The sequence below is a fragment of the Python bivittatus genome, unplaced genomic scaffold, assembly GCF_059951505.1.
Source record: "Python bivittatus isolate LINGU-HERP-01145 unplaced genomic scaffold, Pbiv_v1 ctg000080_np1212, whole genome shotgun sequence".
NCBI classification, from domain to species: Eukaryota; Metazoa; Chordata; class Lepidosauria; order Squamata; family Pythonidae; genus Python; species Python bivittatus.
Genome location: NW_028277035.1, coordinates 58,069,534 through 58,090,006, shown reverse-complemented (window position 1 = coordinate 58,090,006; position 20,473 = coordinate 58,069,534). Strand labels below are relative to the sequence as shown.

Sequence of the window (20,473 nt, the reverse complement as noted above, 5' to 3'; positions counted from 1 at the left end):
AGATAGCTAGGTGCTTTAACGCTTGAGGAAACCTATGTTGTCCAGTAGTGATCAGTACGGTCTTTTGAATGTGATATCTCAACTTCCATTAGAAATCTTTGTCATAGGAATGTGTGACTAGTGACATGATGTCTCTTCTAGTTTTGGGGCACAATCCACAGGTATTACTGTGTGAATGATAGAACTGCAGTTTTCACACAATACACAAACAATCCATCTCTTAGTAGAAGGGGAAAGGATATATAAGTCACTAATTTTAAACTACTCTTTTCTGCTCTGATGCTAAATGGACAGCCATTACTTTGTAGTGGGGAGAACAGGGTTACTTACATTAACTTCGGTTATAGCAATATCAACGACGCTACCAACAACAATTAAGGCATCAAAAGTGTTCCATGCATCAGTGAAATAGTGCTGTTAGGACAAGCATTCAGAAGCACGAGAAAACAGAAACAGAAAAGAAAGAGAAGAAAAGGACAGTGTTATAACACAGATACACAATGTACCAGTACTGCATCTTTCCATCTCAAATCTGAGAAAGTGGGAAGCAAACTATGAATTATGACTGGCCTGCATTCGGAGTTAAGAACCATATCCAAAGTTCTGTGACTTGTCCAAATAACAGAGTAAATGGGGGAAGGGAGAAGAGAGATAAAGAAAGAGTGGGGGGGGGGAGAAAAAGAGAGTGAGAGAGAGAGCGCAGTGGGACTGCAGGTGTTTTGCTGGGGGATACTCACATCAGCTTCACTGAGAACGATGTCTATTATGCTGCCAAGAACGACGAGGGAGTCAAACGAGTTCCAGGCATCACTAAAATAGCCCTGAACAGAGCAGGCAGGGTGCAAATGTTTGTGATTACATATGAAATGTCAGAATATTTGCATACTTCTGTTTAACTTCTTCATAAACAGAAATTACATCAAACAAAAATTTTGTGATCTCATGAGGAAAGAATAAACAATATTGCCTACTGAAGGGAAGGCTTATATGTGACATGATTCCACTGCCATATGCCAACAGAATTCTGCAGCAGATGGTTTATGTTGTAAATATGGACACAGAGTACTGGCAGTATGAGCAGAGAATATCTGCATGCCACACTGCTCCAATGAGACTTCACTACAAATTAACTACATCTTCTAAGGTAGTTATAGTTATGGATGACAACTATCACAAGCCCCATCCAACTGACGTTGTGCAAGGGCACCAGTTTGCCTACTCAAGCTTAAGCTGTTGGATACACATTGACACCTGATAGCTTCTCTCAGCTGAGAGAATGGCTACCTATGTAAAATCCTGATGGGCATGACAATTCAGGGGAGAATCTTAAAATCTAAATGTAAATTTATGCTTCTATGCAGTTTACTTCTGCAAAGTAATTGGTTGAAACACCAAACATAAGTAAAGAAGTGTTGAATAACCTGTGTGTAGAATTCTACTTTAAGTAGAATAACCCCAAATCTCACCACGTAGATAGGAACACAGGAAATTGGCTTATACAGCGTCAGACCATTTTCCATCACAGTATTTTTTTTTTAACCTTGGCTATGTTCACATGGCATGCTTAACTCATCATTGGTAGGGTTAATGGTTAATATGCTGTGAAAACACCTAAACTCAGTCAGCCATGAGGTTAGAAAGGGGAAGCTTTAACCTAAAACAGAGCTGGTATATTTGGAGTTAAACAAAGCCCTCCAGTCTGTTTTATCATGTGAACATGGAATAGATGGTTAGCCTTTTCTTCCTGCTGCTGGCATGAAGTCCATATGTGGAGAGGCCATGCAGAATAGAGCTTTTGGGGGAACTCCATTCCTCTAACATTTTTACTTTAAACTCCCACTTACTGCAGACACACAGAAGGGGGTGAAAGGGCAGGGGTGGATAAGCCTTCCCCAATTCTTTCTGCCAACTGAACTACAGGGGATCTTTCTTTTTTTTTTGAACATTTTCCCATAACATTAAAAAAATGTCAGGGACTGACAGCTTCAAAGACACTCTTGTGGTAGCTGACCTTCCTAAAGATGGCTACTCTCTGGGTAGAAACAGGTTGGGTCAGTTATGTGATATGAATTTAGCCATTGTCTAACCAATAGCTTTGAAAGGTTTCCAAGAGGAAACTTCTCCAGCCTTATCTAGAAGGGCTAAGGATTAAACCACAGATCTTCATGGAAGCAAGTATTCTAGCACTAAACTATGGTCCTTCCCATATTATGTATGATTAATGCCCAAGATGAATTAAAAATTAAAGGAAGTCAATCTGACATACAATATATGAAATAATAAAGATGAATGTGAAACTAATGGGCAACACTCAAACACTGTGGCAGTTTAAAGCAGCTTGTATGGGCTCATTAAGAGTCTTTTTTTAAAATGACTCCAAATTGCAACATGCTATTGGTGTCTCTTTAAGTCCTGAAAATAGGTAATAAAATAAAAAACAAGCCTGCAGAACTGACATTTCCAAATAAGAAATATCTAAGTTGTTTGATCTCTACAGTCTCAGCAGCATGTGCTTAGTGACTGAAACAAAATGTATTGTTTGCTCAGCACAATTCAGGAGAAACCAAAAGCCAGACAGATGCATAAAAAGTTGATCATGAGAAGATCACACTAACATAGAGGGAACTGAAAAGCGCCTCCAGCAGAACATCGGCCATTACAAGGGCACTCTAAAATGTTTGCCAATCCTTAACCGAAAAATACTTGAATGGACCCCTGTCTTATTGAGTTACTAGAAGATTGCTGGAATTTTAAACTGCAATCAATCAATCAAACTGCGTGTCACATATTGATTTCTTATGGCACACCTTTCCCACCAGCATGCTCAATATTGTTTTCAGCAATGTGTAGGGGCAAAGCAAGCAAATACAAATAAAAACACAAGTAAAAGAAATCAAAATGATTCTGGAAAAGGGAAAATGCAATATATGGACAAGTCACAGCAAGTAAACTTGCATCACACATCTCATAGCCTTCATCACTGCAATAACCCATGATGAAATTACTTACTAGGTATCTTTTCTTTTTTGGCACACAAATCTGATACAAAATGGCAAGGGAAAATAATTCCATATTTGGTTACATAATGCTTGGTTTTCATGACCTCACGAACTTTGCAAACAATCTATGGTATTCAAATATTTTTTTATTGGAAAACAGATAGTGGAATGGCTTGAAACATAAAGTATGATGTTGTCCCCCACACCCTCAATGGCAAGTTGCAAGGTTAAACCCACCCACTGACATCTGTGAACTGAGCATGTTCATCTGGAAAAGAATTCCTAGGTTCAAGCAGCTACTGAAACTCTTGGCTCAGCAGACATCTGGATTGCACAGGTGCCGTTATGTGGAACAGCGTGTCTTCTAATGGAGGTCCTCTTCCATTCAGCATGTGGATATTGGAAGACTGGATTATCATTGGTTATGAGAGATGGCATGGTCTCACTCCTTCTTCAAAGTACAACTGACCACATGAGAAATGGCTGAAACTACTATGCATCTACAAAGCCTTGGATTAGATTGGATCCATAAGAAAGATCATAGTCTGATAGCTTACATCCAAATATTGGTATATTTGAATAACAACTGGGAATGTTAAACTACTGGATTTGAAAAAAAAATCAGTCATATTAATTTGCTGGAACCCATTTGTTCATCTGCAAACCATTCTTAACCTGTACTGCTCCCAAATGTGTCAGTGCCCACCTACAAACTAATTCTCTGAAATACTTGAGACAAGGACACCACATTGCTTTCTGTTATACTACTTCAATGGTCAAACATGCCTTGGGATCGACATTCAATATGTTTGGGAATATAATATAAGCTTAGAACTGGCTGAAGAAAAAGAAGTGAATTTATTACATTAATATATTCCTTACTTGTATATTACCAAGCAATACATTTTGTAAAAAAATAATGCTTCTACATTTTATTTGCTGCAGTTGCATAAACACTGTTATCAGATTTAACATTTCTGTGAAGATATTTCTGATAATTTGCCATGAAAACCTATGCTATCTTACTTGTGTGTCGATCTAAGCAAAAAATACTTGTAAATTAATAAGAAGCAACCAAAAGGAAATGCTAATTAAACCATACATAACCTCTTACCTTCGGTTTAAATGCAATGAGTTTCAGAACCATTTCAACAGTAAATACTGCAGTAAACACCATATTCAGAATATCCATTGCATCATTAAAAAGTTTAGACTGTCCATAGTGCTACAAATAAAACAAATGAGAAGAATATTAATATAACTCTTTCTTTCAGACAATCAAATAAACAAAACAACGTATCTCTATCACTTACCAAATCTTATACTAAAAAGTTTAGTATGAAACCCTGTGTTCTTAATACCCAACAAGGAGAATCTATGGCAGTCTCTTGCTGCCCAGCTATCCAGCTTGATAAAGCTTTTATTATTTGTTGTCTCTTTTTCTAATTTTTCTAAATTTACTGTGAAATAACATATTGACATCATAGTAAATTACTGTTCCCAATAGCAGGATGTCATTTCTCCCAATACTAGGAAATAATTGCTCCCAACAATTTATTAAGACACCCCTATATCTGATTAAAATACCCTTTTACCTGGATCTAATTTTTCTTTACCTCCAGCTCCTTAAAATGATCAATCACTATTGACATTAAATATGATAAGCCAATTAAGTTTGCTCTCAGACAAGATTTGTAGGCAGTTCTCAAAAGCTAGTTTCACATTAAGTCATGATTTCTTTTAACCAAATCATGTTGTTTGTTAAAGAAATCACAATGCCTGGATTTACATATCAATCATTTAGAAACCATAACGACTGCATTCACAAAAATGCACCAAGCTAAAACCAAATGAATAATGTTGTGACTTGGCATAGCATGTGAATTCAAGTAAAACTAGTAGAAAGGAAACTGACTAGCTTTGACCACAGTTAAACTGGATGCTGGCAATTGGCTGGATTCATATGTTGTGCTAAAATGCAGTTTCTTTTCATTTTGGCTTGTGGACTAAGGCACAGTGGCTTGATTCACACATACTTCTAAGCCATAAGCAATGGCTTACAAACCACAGTGGCTGAGTTCACTGATGCCTGCAGCTAGCCAAAATGAGGCAAAATTGACAAAGTATGCATTGTGATATCACAATATAAGCTCTGCCTTTTCATACTTGTGTGGTAAGGATGCAGACAAGTATGCAAAGGGTAGATTTTGCGTCATGACATTGTGATGTTCATTTCAGTGCTTGTTCCCCTTGTTCACCCATGGATGGGTTCACAGAACATGCTAACCCCAAAGCAAATATGGTGGCTTAGTATGAAATGTGAACCTGGACAGTGTATCTCACTGTAATGGTTAAGCATTTGTTCAAGGATGGGTTGAAGAGAAGCAGCACACAACTGAATGTTGGCTTCAAATGCAAGGATTAAATACATGCAACTGCTGTTATGTAGGGAAATTTAAAAGGTCCTCAATATGGGTACTCAGGCTTGTAATTTTGTTTCCATGTTCTTGTGCAAGAAGACTCTCACTTCAGTTAAATGTCCAATCCTGAATTCTAGTGAATGAAGGCAAGAAAGTTTTATTGGAAGTATTTTATTTTTTAAAAAATTCCCTTATAGAACAGACTTTCTGAACAGTTATAGGGAAGCCTGGAGAATTTGATGACAATTATAGAGTACTGGTACCCCTCCACGTTTCCAATTTGCCATGAAATAAGTTGAAACTGATACAAGCAAATGGCATCCACCCTTCTTTATTCCATAGTCCATAGGGCAGACACTTTGATTCTGATGCATGACTTAACATATTCTTGTAAATAATAAAACTATAATTAAAAATAATTTTCTTAAGATTTTAGTAAAAAATGGTAATTCCAAAACCACAGATGAAATCCACTGTTGCGTGCAAGGGTACTTTCTGCTCTTTTCTCTGTGCCATCTTGCAGCATTCCTAAATCTGATCTGGAGGAAATGCCTATAACATACACGATAATACTAAATAAATTCTAAATAAACAAATACAGGGTAATTCTAAATAAGTTTATTAATCTTAATTAATAAATCAATAAAACAATAAATCAATAAAACTAATTGTAAAATAAAATGGCCATACCCAATTTCCTTAGGATAACTCAGAAGTGGCACTTTGTTTCATTCCTACCTGCATAGCCAAGCAAAGGGTGTTGAGCATGATGAGGACAAACATGATATATTCAAAGACAGCAGAGTTCACCATATACCAGAATTTGTACTGGTAAGGATTTTTCGGAATGTATCGACGCAGTGGCCGGGCTTTCAAAGCATATTCTACACACTGACGCTGAAAACAGTAGAAATGTCAACATCATAAACAGGAATTGCAGTGTAGGCCAGAACTGCCTGTCTGAGATTCAAGTTTTTATTTCAGAAGCAAATCCATTAGTGGACAGCTCCATTATATGAACAGTTAGATCACATAAGCAGAGCCAGAAGGAAAGATGCACTCCAAACATATAGTGGAAAAGTCACCTAGAACTAGACTGTGGTTAAGCATTGTTAAATTCAATGCTTAAAACTGGCTTTCCTGCCTGTAGCTCTGGATCATCAGAATCTAAAATTAATCACTATTTAGCAACTACCTCATAATCTCTCTTTGTGCAAACACAGTTTTATGTACCACGGGTCTAAAGACAAGCTCACTTTGACAAATATGAGCAAGTATTAACTTAACACTTTCCTATTAAGATAAGTAAATCAAAGCAAAGTTATCTGCCACTTGTTGAAGGAATGGACAAAAGACTTGCCCTCAACTCCACTCACTGTGCCACAAGCAGAACAGAAGCAAATTAATAGGCAGGGAAATGCTGAATCCCTAAAAGCCACAGTACTGTCATGGTCAAGGGAGGGAGGGAGATGGGGAGGGAAAGGCTCTAAGGCCTTCACAGCATATCCCTTCGTGTCCCAGCAAGATGGGATACCTAACTACAAGCACCAGGATTCTGAGCTGAATGAGCAGGAAAGAAGAAAGGAGCCTCAATTTTTTTCTTTAGGTTTTTGTATCCCACCTTTATTATTTTTATAAGTAACTCAATGGGGCAAACATACCTAATGCTCCTTCCTCCTCTTATTTTTCCCACAACAACCCTGCAAGGTGAGTTGGGCTGAGAGAGTATTTTAAAGGAGTAGGTTGGTGATGACTGAATTCATGGGGAAAAACTGCCAACCCAGATGTTCCCCCACATACTCAAGGGAGATGTCAACAATCTTAAAACTGCTGTTTAAGATACAGCCTTTCCTGCCTGAAGATAAGGCCTTTCCTTACCTTCTTTGACACTAAGTTAATTTCCTCTAGTGACAGACAGGAATGGAAAGCTCTTCCTGGAGTTTTTGGTTTTCCCCTATTTTATCACCTGATCCTCAGGTTTCATGAAAGGATAGGTAGCAGAGATTTTTATTCTCCCTCTTCTAGTAAAGCCCAGGGCTGAAAAACTACTTTGGCTGTTTGTAAGAGAAGGACTCCCAGCTCCTGGTTATAAACAAAACAAAACTTTTCCATTCCATAGAGATAAAACTAGTATTCTTATTTTAAATCTTAAAATAAATGTATACTGCAAAGGTATTAGGAGCCAGAAACCTATAACCTCCAAATAGTGTTTGTCTGTTTCTCTCATCACCTCCTTTAGTATGGGAGAGGGTGAGAAATTCTGCACGGACTAGAAGGATCAAAATAATGGGATTAAATTTGGAAATGCCTGATATGTGGGGAGAAAGTATCCAGCTAAATACTATGATGTGACCTTGTGCAATGCCCAACCTATCCAAAATAAACTAAAATAGTGTGAAACCTTGTGACAGACCACATACTATGTAAAATTTCAGCAAAATCTCATCTGATTTCAGTAATTTTTGGAGGGAGTATACTGGTTCTTTTTAGAGGTCCCTTGAGACTCATGGGCTCTTTGTTGCCACCTGTAAACTACTCCTTGTAAAATTAAATGTCTAATTGATGGTCAGAGGATGTATTATTTTATGCTTATACTAACATTCATTTACCCATCTGTTGCCCTCTTTGGAGGCAACTTGAGTTTTCTCCATCTTGAATAAGATGGCTCCAGACTGGGTAGCTTCTATGCCACCTGGCCTGGAAGTACTTCATCCAGCGTCATGGGAGAAGGCTCTCACAGTCTTCCTTGCACTGCTGTCTGAAGGTGGTTTTTCAGCCCTTTCATGACCTTGGCCTCTTCTGACAGGCCTTTCATCATCTAAGGATGTATGCTTTCCTATTGCTGGACTACCTCAACTGCTTCTCAGTGCGGGAGAAGTTGGGATAGTCCATCAAACTTTCCACACCACAGGCTACTCTCAGCTGGGTGAGCAGGAAGGATTCTCTGCAGCTTGCCCTGGAGCTGTCCAGCAACTTCAACCTTCTCCATACCATAAGCTTTGTGGGAAGAAGCTAAGAGAGGCTCCCAAACACTCCCAAACAAAGCAACATACTGATTCTTCACAAAGCAGCTTTGAAAGGTCACTTTATTAAAGTGAAATACTTCTGTGAAACTTTGCAAAGCCTTATCACTAAGGTAGTAGACATTCTTGTTTCTCATGGCTGTGTGTAGCACATTCATTTTGCCATTAAGCTAGGCCTGTTTGTAGAAAACTTGCTTAGTAATGGAAAGCAAATGAAATATTAGGATTCTGAAGATCATTACATATCAGATTATAATATTTATATAGGTGTTATTTATTACCTGATTTTTGTCAAGTTCACAGTTCTTGTATTCTTGTTCTCCCTGTTCTTGGAATGTGACAATGACAAAGCCAACAAATATGTTCATCATGAAGAAAGCAATAATAATAATGTAGATGATGAAAAAAATAGAGATTTCCACTCTGTAATTGTAGATCGGTCCTACATTCTCTCCATTTGAATCTATAGCTTTATAAAGAAGCCTGCATATTGAAGACAAATGAACAATGGATTGTAACATCATGAAAACAGCAATTTCTAATGCTGGTTTCAATATTGAAAGGTATATTTTGTAAAGAAGGTCCTTTTCTGGTCACGGAACAAGAGGGCAAGATGCCTGTCACTATGGTTCTCCTTGTACTCTTCAAAGCCTGTTTCAGACTGTCTATCAGGCACGGGGAAGGAAAATAAGGGGGAGGCCTTGCTGCACAAGCAACTATGGAAATTGGAAGCCCAATTAATTCTAGAGGATACCAGGATGAGGAAAGCTGCTATATAGCAATGTTAAGAATATTAAGAGGAGAGGGTAATCTGCCACAAGACAATCACGCAAGGTTTTATAAGCCATTATTGAGGAATCCAGGAATGAACATAAGGCTGAAGCACACCTTCTCCACTCTATCTTACAAGAAACGTGGTTTCAGCAGAAAAATTCTGATTTGCATTAAGTCAATGTTCTCTGTTACTTTCTAATTGGGGAACTCCAGCTTAATACTAATTAACATACTAAAATTATGGCAGAACTATACTGAGAAGTCTAGAAAAAAAAGTTACACAAGATTCCAATACATAACATAGGAAGAGACTTCCATGAGCACATAGAAGAGGTTAGAAGAAACAGAGAAAAAAGGGGAAAGTAAAAGGGGATGGCTGAATACCTAAAAGAATGAGAATATAGTTTGAATCTTCAATAAATTCATCACAGAGTGCAAATGTTTAATGTAGAGTAGGTTTACTGGTAGATTATTTTAAAGCAAGGGAGAATTACAAAGATCAGTATTATTTATAAAGTGGAAATGTGAAGGACTAGTAAACATTTTCATCAAATCTATAGCCTGTTTAAAATTTTGTCATATCCCCTGCTCCATTAACTGTATAGCTCTGTAACACATTATGCCTATAAAATGGTACATCCTCATTAGATCAAGGCAACAGTATTTCTAAGAATCATGTTCCCAGTCTTAGTCCTCCCAAAAAGAAATTGATCAACTCTGAAAAGGCCAGTCAGAATAGAATAGAATAGAATAGAATAGAATAGAATAGAATAGAATAGAATAGAATAGAATAGAATAGAATAGAATAGAATAGAATAGAATAGAATAGAATAGAATAATAAACTCTTTTGTAAATGTTACACTTACGCAGGCCAGCCCTCAAAAGTAGAAACAGTAAAAAGAGCCATCATAGCAGTGAGGACATTATCAAAGTTGAAATCGCTGTTCTGCCATATTCTCTCTCTCACCATTGGACTCTCCACATCTCCATCTTTATACACAATAAATATTCCCCTATAGATGAAAAAAGCAAACAGTTACCATGGTAATTGTCAAATATCTTAAACTTTTTTTCTATCTTTCTTAAAATGCACCTATAACACAATCCTTTGCATGTTTTAGTAAGTCCCAATGAATAGCAGGAATGGGGAATCTTATGGCCCACTGAAATATGTCTAACATTAATAGTATAGTTATTTCTATTGCATTTATAGCCCAGCTTTCTTCCAAGAACACACACAGACATCTCTCCTGATTTTATTAACAGGTCTCTGAAGTAAATTGATCTGAAAAAGTGACTGACCCAAACTATTCAGTTAGCTCTGTGGTCTGCTGGGTACTTGAAGCTGTATATTCCCTGTCAAAGTCCGACACCTTAGGAACTACACCATGTTGCTTTTCAGCAACATATGGAGAGCCAAAAGCTTCCCATCTCTTTGTTATTGTATTGCCATCTAAAAAATGCAGATAAGAAAATGTTCTTACCGGCAATCCACAGGATTTTGCTTTGCTTCATCTGTGCACCGATAGAATTTTCCCTATGCATAAAAAAAACATAGCAATAGGATCTAGAGCACCACTCCTGTTTCATAATTTTTCAAGCAACTCTGTAGAACTTCAACAAGCCTCATAAAGAATGATTTGCAAGGCCAATATTTTATTTATCATCCGGTTTTACTATGCTCTGGATTTTTTTTTCTTGTTCTTACCTTAAAGAGCTGGACCCCAATACATGCAAACATGAACTGGAGTAGAGTTGTAACAATCATGATATTACCAATAGTTCGAATGGCAACAAAGACACATTGAACAACATGCTGTCGGGAAGGAAAGAAAAGAAGATCAGTTCAATTTTCACCTGGTGAGTAATCACTACGCTTATTAAACTAGCACTTCATTTTTAAAGTATCGATAAAAGGTTTCATTTGACATTTTAAATTATGCCTTACTATTTTTATTCTCAGAATTGGCACACAATAGGAAAAAAGATATCTTATATTCCATAAATTCAGTCTCACTATTAAGCAGCCACAAATAGCATATAAAGAAGCTAATCATGCAATATTAAATATGTCTAAAACAAGCTCCATTGAACTTGAGCTCAGTGATGCTTATTCCCAAGGGACCCGATTGGGACCTCAAACATTGCTAGATGAAAGAGAAGTTTTCATTCCTGGGTAATCTCAAAATTAGTGTCCGTTTTAGATAAGCCGAGATCAAGGAACAGGATGAGGTGATGGGTGTAAAAACAAACCACTGCTGGAACTCAGAAATGAGAATTATGAAGAAATCTAGACAAAAGAGAAAATCCAAGAATACAGCACAAAGCATATTGGTTAAAAAATATTTGGAAAAAGGCATCATTAAAACCAACTGAGAAAGATGAACCTCAAAATGATACAGAGAGAATCCTGGACTTATTTGAGCTCAAAGTCTCTAAGGCATTCTTAAGGTAATCTCTGTCAAGGCAATTGACATTTTAGACTATTACTATAATTTTGTTTATAAACAGAATATACAGTTTGCAAAGAAAATTCAAATAGAGACCTTAAGTCCTTTTGCTCTGTTAATAGCCCTTAATGGCCTTAAGACTCTTAAAACTCTCAGAATCTTCACAACTGATATAGCACTTGATCTAGATGAAAAGTAAAACAAATAAAACATTAGCTTGACATGACTTAATGCTACTCAACTACTATGATAAAGTTAAGTAATATTCATGCACATAACAGCCCATTAATTCTGAAATTTCGTTTGTTTCCAAGAAAAAATAAATACTGATGCATTTTTTTTGGTGTTGTTTTCCATCTTTTCTGAAGCAAAAGGATCTCTTGGGATGGATAACTCTTCAGTAAGCCATTCCATAATGTTTCTTAACAAAAGTTTTTTAAATGAGTTTAATGCTGGCAAGTAAAATGAATAAAATAAGGTGTATGGCAGCAGACAACTTGTCCCATGCAGATTTTTGACAGCTACAGAATGTGTTTTTCCCCCTCTAGACTCAAAAAACAAAACTAAAAAACTTCCTCAATTTTTGCAGTTATCTTATTTATTTAGACAGTTTATATAGAAAATAAATAATAAATACATACATAGAGTAAGCAGTATAATTTGTATACTGCTTACTCTACACATTCTAAATGACTTAACAGTAATAATAAAAACCACAAAAATTAATATTTTTTGTCTGTTCTCTTACAGTTGTAATTCATCTTCCTTATTTGTCTCTCAAAGGAGTTCTACAATAAAATATAACTAAAATGCTAATAGTAAAATAAATAAAATCCCTAAATGACAAAATATTGTGAAATGATATAGGCAATATCTAGTACAGTTGAATGAATGTGATAAAAAAGGAAAATCTACATAATAGTGGTTTAAACAGCTTAAATATCACAAGCTAGCATAGGATGATGATAGAAAATACACAGAAGTTTATTGTATCCCATCCTTACTGCCTAGAATACCATGAACATGCTTGTGTCAAACGTGGGCACTGGTTGCCCTTGTGGCATCCCAGCCAAAATGTGCCTAATCTGATCAGTTCTATCTTTACCACTATGGAGGAATGTTGATAGTCTAGTCTAAAAACGCTATTGGAAAGTCTGGCTTGACCAAAGCCATGCTGGGTGGTGGAAATTAGGATCTATTATCTATAGACCCATGTAGTTAGGACCACAGCAAATGACAAATTGTGACTTGAAATGTCAAAGGACTAACTAGTAAAGTAGTAAAGAATATGAATTAATGAATGAATGAAAGAAAAAAATATGTTGTCTGCTTGTGAAACTAAGAGAAAGGAGAAAGGTGTAACAGAACTTAATGAAGGTGATCTGATCTAGGGGAGTGGAGGTGATGAATACATGCATGAAACTCAAGATGTAAGTTTGATTTTAGAAGAGTAGGCTAAAACTTGTGTCAGAAAATCTGAACTGGACTCATCTAGATTATAAGAATTTGTAAGTTATTGAAATAGAACTCTAGGTACTGCAAAATACCTATCACATTTTTTTCTCAAAATACAGAGAAAGGAAATACAATCTGTTGGTCATCAAGGTTGATGTAGGATGCTAAGCCCACAAGGTATGACCACTTCTGTACAACGGGGAAATTAGTACTCTCTATATTCTAGTCACCAATGGAAACAGTAAAGAAAAAAAAGCAATACTTACTGAATGCCAAATGACACAAGAGAAACACCTACTACCAACAAGTCCAGCAAGTTAAAGTAATTCCGGCAGAAGGACCCCTTATGAAGGAAGGCTCCAAACACTGTCAGCTGAAAACATAATAGTCACAGTTTACTCCTTGCTTCTTCCCAGTTTGAATCATTTATAGGCTGTTTACAAGATTTCTGTGGAGGATGAAAGTTGCTTTTTATAACAATCAGAATGCAGAGAAAAAGGGGCTCCTTCTGTTAAGATTAAAAGTTTTGATTTAATAGTAAGTCACAGTATTTTCAGATATAGTGCACCACTAAATAACAATAGAAATACAGTGGTATCTCTACTTACAAACTTAATCTGTTCTGTGACTCTGATCGCAAGTCGAGTTGGTCACAAGTCAAAGTAAATTTTCCCATAAGGTTCAGTGTAATTACCATTAATCCGTTCCGGCGTCCGCAGACCACGCGGCAGGGGCAGAAAAACGGCCGCTGACCACGCGGCAGGGTGGAAAAATGGCTGTGAACCACGTGTCAGGGGCGGAAAACGGCCGCGGACCACGTGGAACAGGCGGAAAAATGGCTGCGGACCACGTGGAACGGGCGGAAAATGGCCGCGGACCACGTGGAACGGGCGGAAAATGGCTGCGGACCACGTGGAACAGGCGGAAAAATGGCTGCGGACCACGTGGAACGGGCGGAAAATGGCCGCGGACCACGTGGAACGGGCGGAAAATGGCTGCGGACCACGTGGAACGGGCGGAAAAATGGCTCGTAAGTCGAGGCGAGTTTGTAAGTAGAGGTAAATTTTTGGGGCCGGAGCTGATCGTATCTCGAAAATTTCGTAAGTAGGGGCGTTCGTAAGTAGAGGTACCACTGTACAGGGTTTTTTTTGACAACATCTCAAAAACAATCATGGTTCACTATCAGTAGCTTTCATGCTTACATAATGCCTTTGAAAAACATTCTAGTTTTAGGCTTTTACATAGCACAGCATTCTTAGAAGAGGGTTACACAACTTGTGTTTAATAAGGGAGAAAACTGAAAATATATCATAATCATACTCTCAATTGGGTGAGCAGGTAGTCATATCATAACTTTAATCAATAAACCAAATTCATTTTTTTTCTCTTGGTCCTATCCACTTTTTTGCAGAGATGCACCTCAAAGGCCAACTATAGTCTTTGGCTGCAAAAAGGTTGTATACCTCTGTACTAAAATATGGAAGAACGCTGTTATGCTAAAGCAGAGTTAACCAACTTGAAGTTCTCTGGATATATTTTAAGTATCATTCCAATTTTGGTTCATCACCATGAAAGGTCCAATTCTATACACATAGCAGGGATTACTAGGCCGGAGAAGGCTGCTCCAAATTTTCTTCTTTGCTCAGTAACCATCCCTTTATTTTGACGTTCCTACTATACTAAGTAATCTCAGTGCCCTGGAAAAACATGCCAACAGGATTGGGCTCAAGAGATAGAGGAGATCACTGCATGATCTCTGCATGATCTTAAACTCTAATGAAGCAGGGTCCCAGATCACACCAAGTACTGCATGTGTGCTCAAAAGAACAGGAATTTCTAACCTGAATGCAGTGAGGTCAGACAGAATAGAGGGAGGATCCCAATAGTATGGCTTATCTTCTACCCACTTTCAAGCCCTCACACATTCAGGTGAATGTCAGAAAAGAACTACATTTCCCCAAACAGTTCCATGTTCTAGAAATCCATCCCAATATAAATAAAAGTGCAACATTTTGCATTCCGAACTTTTCAGACTATGTTAAAAATAATTGACTCTCTTGGCTTTTCATCTAAATGAACTGTAAAAAGATGCTTTTGCTAATTCAGAGCATGAACACCAGAAAACTGGCTGTAAATAAAAGCAAGTGAAAACAAAAAGCATATCCTGTCCTAAACTGAGCATATCTTGTAAACAGCCTAGTGTTACAATATAGTATGAATTAAAATGCACTGCCTTAAAATGGACACAGTAAGGTAGAATACAGACTTGTGGTCTATGTTTCATACACAGTTGGAAATGCAAAGTTTATGTACTGATTCTAATAAGCAATATATATAAATATATATCCAGTAAGTAATTTGAAACTGATCTAGCTGCACTAGATATTCCCAATCCTGTTGGCAGTAAAAGTGTGTCAACATATTTTATATGTCCCTGGTTTTATCCAATAGTTCATTGGTTCAGTTCCAATATTAATTATATTTCAAGAGGATCAATACTACTAGCTCACCACACTGAACAATATATAAGAATTCTGATGGATACCTTCTGAAATCAATACACAGACTATACATTGACATACTAGTTCTGAATTCATGCATTGGCAGTACATTAAAGCAAGCACACATATGTCTCCTTGTGTACTTAAATTTATACCCAAGATTGTAACCTTTAAAAGCAGCAGAGTGTCTTTCAGAGCCTTTGCAAGAAAATAGTGATCTACTATTTTAACTCTATGTATACCTATTTCAGAAAAAAAGTAATGAAAAATAACATGCGCCTCCTCTGAAAATTTAAGATCTTCTAAGATCTTTCTGTTTAAAAGGGCAGAAAAGGGAGGAGGAAAGTTCATGCATAGGGAGGTATTTTTTCCTTCTTCTGACAGACTTAAAATAGCAAAATAAACTATCAGATTGATGTGATGATAAAAAGGTAACTTCTACATGCACTCAAAGGTTTAAAAAGTGTATTAAAACATGAATAAAAAGTATCCTTAGATTTTTAAAATATATATATATATATATACATATTTGATTATTCAGTGAAAAGGTGAACACTTTTACCACCTTTTCTTGGTAGGCGAGAAACAAAAAATCCTTTTCAAAAAGCTTCTTTATAAACCTTTTACCTTCAAAATGACCTCAAATGTAAACATACTAATGAAGACATAATCTGCATAACCTAGGATCTGGAAGCACAAAGTTAAACACAAAGTTCAAAACATTATTACTAAAGTTGTGTTTGAGTTAACAAGGGTCAATGAACACTTAATTACCTTTAACAGGATTTCAACAGTAAAGATGGCTGTGAAAGCATAGTCAAAGTAACCAAGTATCTGCAAGGCATAACATGCCACAATGAGACATTTATTTACAAGTGCCAATGTTAGAATTTACAGTTCTGGTCACATATACATATATACATCCTAGAAGTGTTTAACATTGTCTTCTTCTGGGATGTTTTCCAACTTCCCAGTCTACTCTACCCCTCTGCATTTCCTGGTGGTGTCACATCCAAGTGCCAACCATAATCAAACTTTTTTTTTAAGATCAGCCACATTCACATACACAGAATCATGAAGATGCATAGTTGTATCTACTAGGATCAAAACTTGTACAACTACATGTCTTCATGGTTATTTGCAATAAAATTACACAATTTCAGAGGGATGGAATTACTTTAATTATTTCAATGTTGACTACACTGAAGATTCTTTTTCCTTCTCCTTGATATGCATATTTAATATCACTATGGTGACTTTTTTAAAAAAAGTGTTTCTGAAATCATGGCACTAGAGAACTTTTCTCATTTGTATGTATGCTTAAAGTGAAAATGAGTAACTATAAAAAGTGACATTGCCAAACAATTATTAGATGATTTTAACAAACTGGAGAAATAAGCACCTTAAGTTATTACTTAAGGAAATAAAGCCTCCCTTAAACTGCATTCAAATTGGTTGAATACACAGAGATGTCCATGTTATTTTCTTGGCAGACGTGGTTTGCCATTGCATTCTTCTGTGATATTTTGTGAGTTCCCAGTCTAGTGCATAGTCCAAGAACTAATGAGGTTGACTCTGCTTTCAATATCATATATTCCAGAAATACCTATTCTACAAATATAGAAAAAAGGAACTTTATTCCATGTCAATTTCTTGCATCTACCTTTATGTAGTGACACTTGAAACAATCATTGAAATGAAACAGAGCAGTGTGAGTAAATCTAAATGTAATTTGAACCACATCTGTTTAAAAAAATACTAGGGATATGAGAAGCAGGTGGACTCTGCTTTGAGATGCGTTGCACTGCAGAAACAATATACACCACTTTGGTGTTTGGATTTGAAACATTGAGATGGAACTCATCTTTCCTGAACAGCCAATTTGTTTCCAGAAAAGAGCTTCTTCTTTCAGAGAGCATAACAGTTGGAGAGATGTGGAGTTCTTGGTGCTCTCTGAGCTTGGTTGTCTGTTTACAGATGTTTCATTTCCCAACTATGTAAAATCATTCACTGATGACGTTACCTAGTTGGGTAATGAAATATCTGCAAGCAAACAACCAAGCTCAGAGAGCACCAAGAACTCCTTAGTTCAACTCTGAGCAACAGATATTTTCTTCTATTGGAGTTGGTGGGATACCAATCACCCAAATTTTATTAATTCCCAGGCTAAAACTCAAGATACCACACATGTATATGCACAGAGAAAGAACCATTTGAAATTGCTGGTCCAAAAAGGAAGCAATGAAACAGATGAAGCTACTACTATAAAGTGGTCTGAGCTCATAATATTCCCAGGAAATTTTATACTGGTGGCAGGGTCAATTAATGCCAATAATGCAAAGCTAATTCACAAATTATAGCAAGAGTCTATTGGATGATATTTGTGCCATCATATTGTGGCAGATTGAAGGGGTATTAATTTAAGTAATGTAAACCTACATTCCTGAAAATGTCAAGCAGTACCTCATCTAAACACTAACAAGGGCTGACCCTGCTAACTCTCAGGATCAACTAAATTCAACTAGATGGTGCCACCTCATGAGATGCTCACGTACTAGCCCATTTTGAAAGGCACATTTAAAGAAGGTCAAACATGCAGACTGTTTGCAAAATCTATTTTTTCTTACATTATTTCGAAAAGAATGATTGCGAATAGGGTCTTCAGCTGCAAGGGAAGCACTGCTGAGCATGATGAAGACAAGAATGAGGTTGGTAAAAATATGGTGATTGATTAATCTATGACAACCCACTCGAATCCTGAAGAACAAGAAAAGAAAATGGAATACTACTGTTACAACTGGTAGGTTAATTACACATAAAATATAAACAACGGCATTTTTATTTTTTAAAAAAATGCTCATCTGAAAATTGCTAAAGCAATTATTTTATTAACTATGCTGATAATTCAGCAAACCTATAAATATAATAGAACATTACATATAAATATTCTATGGAAAGCTATTATATGTTGGATAATATTAAAGCACAACTTGCAGCATTCTCTGTTTAAAGCATCCTCTTTAAACAGTCATCATTTGGCAAGTATAAAACACAAATGTTTCATAATCCTGGTAGGAGTTTGATTTGAAAAGAAATTCCATGTTAAAAAAAAATTAGTTATTTGTTCAGTCTTGTGCTAGATGACATCAGCAGAAGCTTTAGTTGTTATGTCTCTTATCATTTTACTTTAAAAAATCAGTTCAAGGTATATACATTAAAAGGTTATTTACGGGTTTGTATTGCTGAAAATAAAGAAGGAGCTGCCTTCAGGAATTGGTGTCATCTTCTCCTTCATATTAAGTTCAGATATCCTTCGTGGTCGAGGACCTGCAGGTACTTCTGGCTCTTCCTCTTCCTCTTCTTCCTCTTCACCTACTTTATAGTGAAACTTTATTTATTATAAAGTAAATTAAAACATGTTATAATTCTGAGCAAAGTGAGTGTTCAAAATAGCCAGCAAGATGTTTACAACAATATGTAAATATTAAATATAAATATATTTGTAAATATTAAATGAAAGGACATTTCTGGACTTCTCAACAGTACCATTAAATTATCATGCTGAAAAATATGGAATTAGCTCTATAACATCTCTATAGTTTCTGGATGACAGCAGTGTTTTTAGGCTATCTGCTCCCTTCCTGTTCTGAGTTTGAAGCTAGTTAATTAGTTTATTAGGGTAACTGACCGGAATTCTGCAAGTTAAGAACTAATTAAACAATTTCTGTTTCAAGTAAAATGAAAAACAAACATAAAATCCTAACTAGATCATCAAAGCCATCAAAACAATGTATAACAAAATTTTGCCATGTTCAGGGAAATCGAGTCATACTGGTCTGACAGGAGTAGCTGTACCTGAAATGAATCAGAATTGTCTGGGAACTTCACCAAGCAGGGAGCTATGAAACAGACACTTATAGAAGGTGCAAGATAATCAGTTCAATGGGTCCTTTTCCACAAGGGCACAATCTTAGCTCATAAGGAACTTTTTTATATTTGCCCTTGAGAATAGCTGTTGGGAGGGCACTGAAACATGCTAATATTAGCACTCTTTTGAGTTTAGGAATGGTTAACTGATTTAAATATATTGCCAGCTCGAACAACAATCTGCAATCTCTTCATTGGTAAACTGTTAGGTTGTAAATAAGTAATTCCATGCCTCCCTAACCACCATGGAACATTTGTAAATCCTTTGTAGATGCCATTGCAACTCTGGTCCTTACATTATATTGTTCTCTTTTAATTAAGGCTATAAAAAGTGCCAAAAATATATTTTAGCCATTTCCTTTTGTTTCTGAAACCAACAGGAACAACGGTCTTGCTGAGGGGAAGAAAGATCTTATTTCAGGAGAAGTTCCCATGGGTTGGATATAAAGATTATGTAAAAAAAGCTTTTTTAAAAGTGAGGATACCATGGGACTGTAGTGGAGGAATGAAATAATTGCCCCAATTCAAGTGGAAACTGTTTGTACCTCACAGAGTGAAAATGCATGGCCTCTGGATAATATTTATATGTGTGGATGTGGGTGTGTGGGTATGTATATACACATTAGAGTTACTATTCAAACTACATAATCTTATAATTCTACAGTTACATATTTGATGCAAACCATTTTCTTTGAAATCATGTTAATGAAATTGGAGTTGCTTTGAGTTGTGGCACATTTGACCCAATATGTCTTTCTGCCAGTGTACAAAAGGGAGATGGTACCTGGGATATCACAAGGTGGATATGGATCTTTGTCTTCATCATCTTCTTCTCCATATTCATCAATTGTAACCTCAAGTAACAGAAAAGTAAACATTTCAAAAAGAGAGAAAAGTAGTGCAGTAAACTGGTGCATCTTACT

The 20,473-nt window shown here is 36.4% G+C and overlaps 1 protein-coding gene across 1 annotated transcript in view; it reads right to left on the bottom strand.

The window, feature by feature from the left end:
• Positions 1-20,473, bottom strand: part of CACNA1D (calcium voltage-gated channel subunit alpha1 D) — a 242,030-nt gene that overhangs the window by 63,113 nt on the left and 158,444 nt on the right. The window contains 13 exon segments of the mRNA XM_088134184.1: positions 738-821; positions 4,114-4,224; positions 6,158-6,316; positions 8,724-8,925; positions 10,084-10,230; positions 10,702-10,754; positions 10,926-11,033; positions 11,764-11,851; positions 13,389-13,495; positions 16,398-16,457; positions 18,251-18,380; positions 18,854-18,998; positions 20,335-20,404. Of these exon segments, the coding sequence (XP_087990310.1) occupies positions 738-821; positions 4,114-4,224; positions 6,158-6,316; positions 8,724-8,925; positions 10,084-10,230; positions 10,702-10,754; positions 10,926-11,033; positions 11,764-11,851; positions 13,389-13,495; positions 16,398-16,457; positions 18,251-18,380; positions 18,854-18,998; positions 20,335-20,404 (1,464 nt within the window).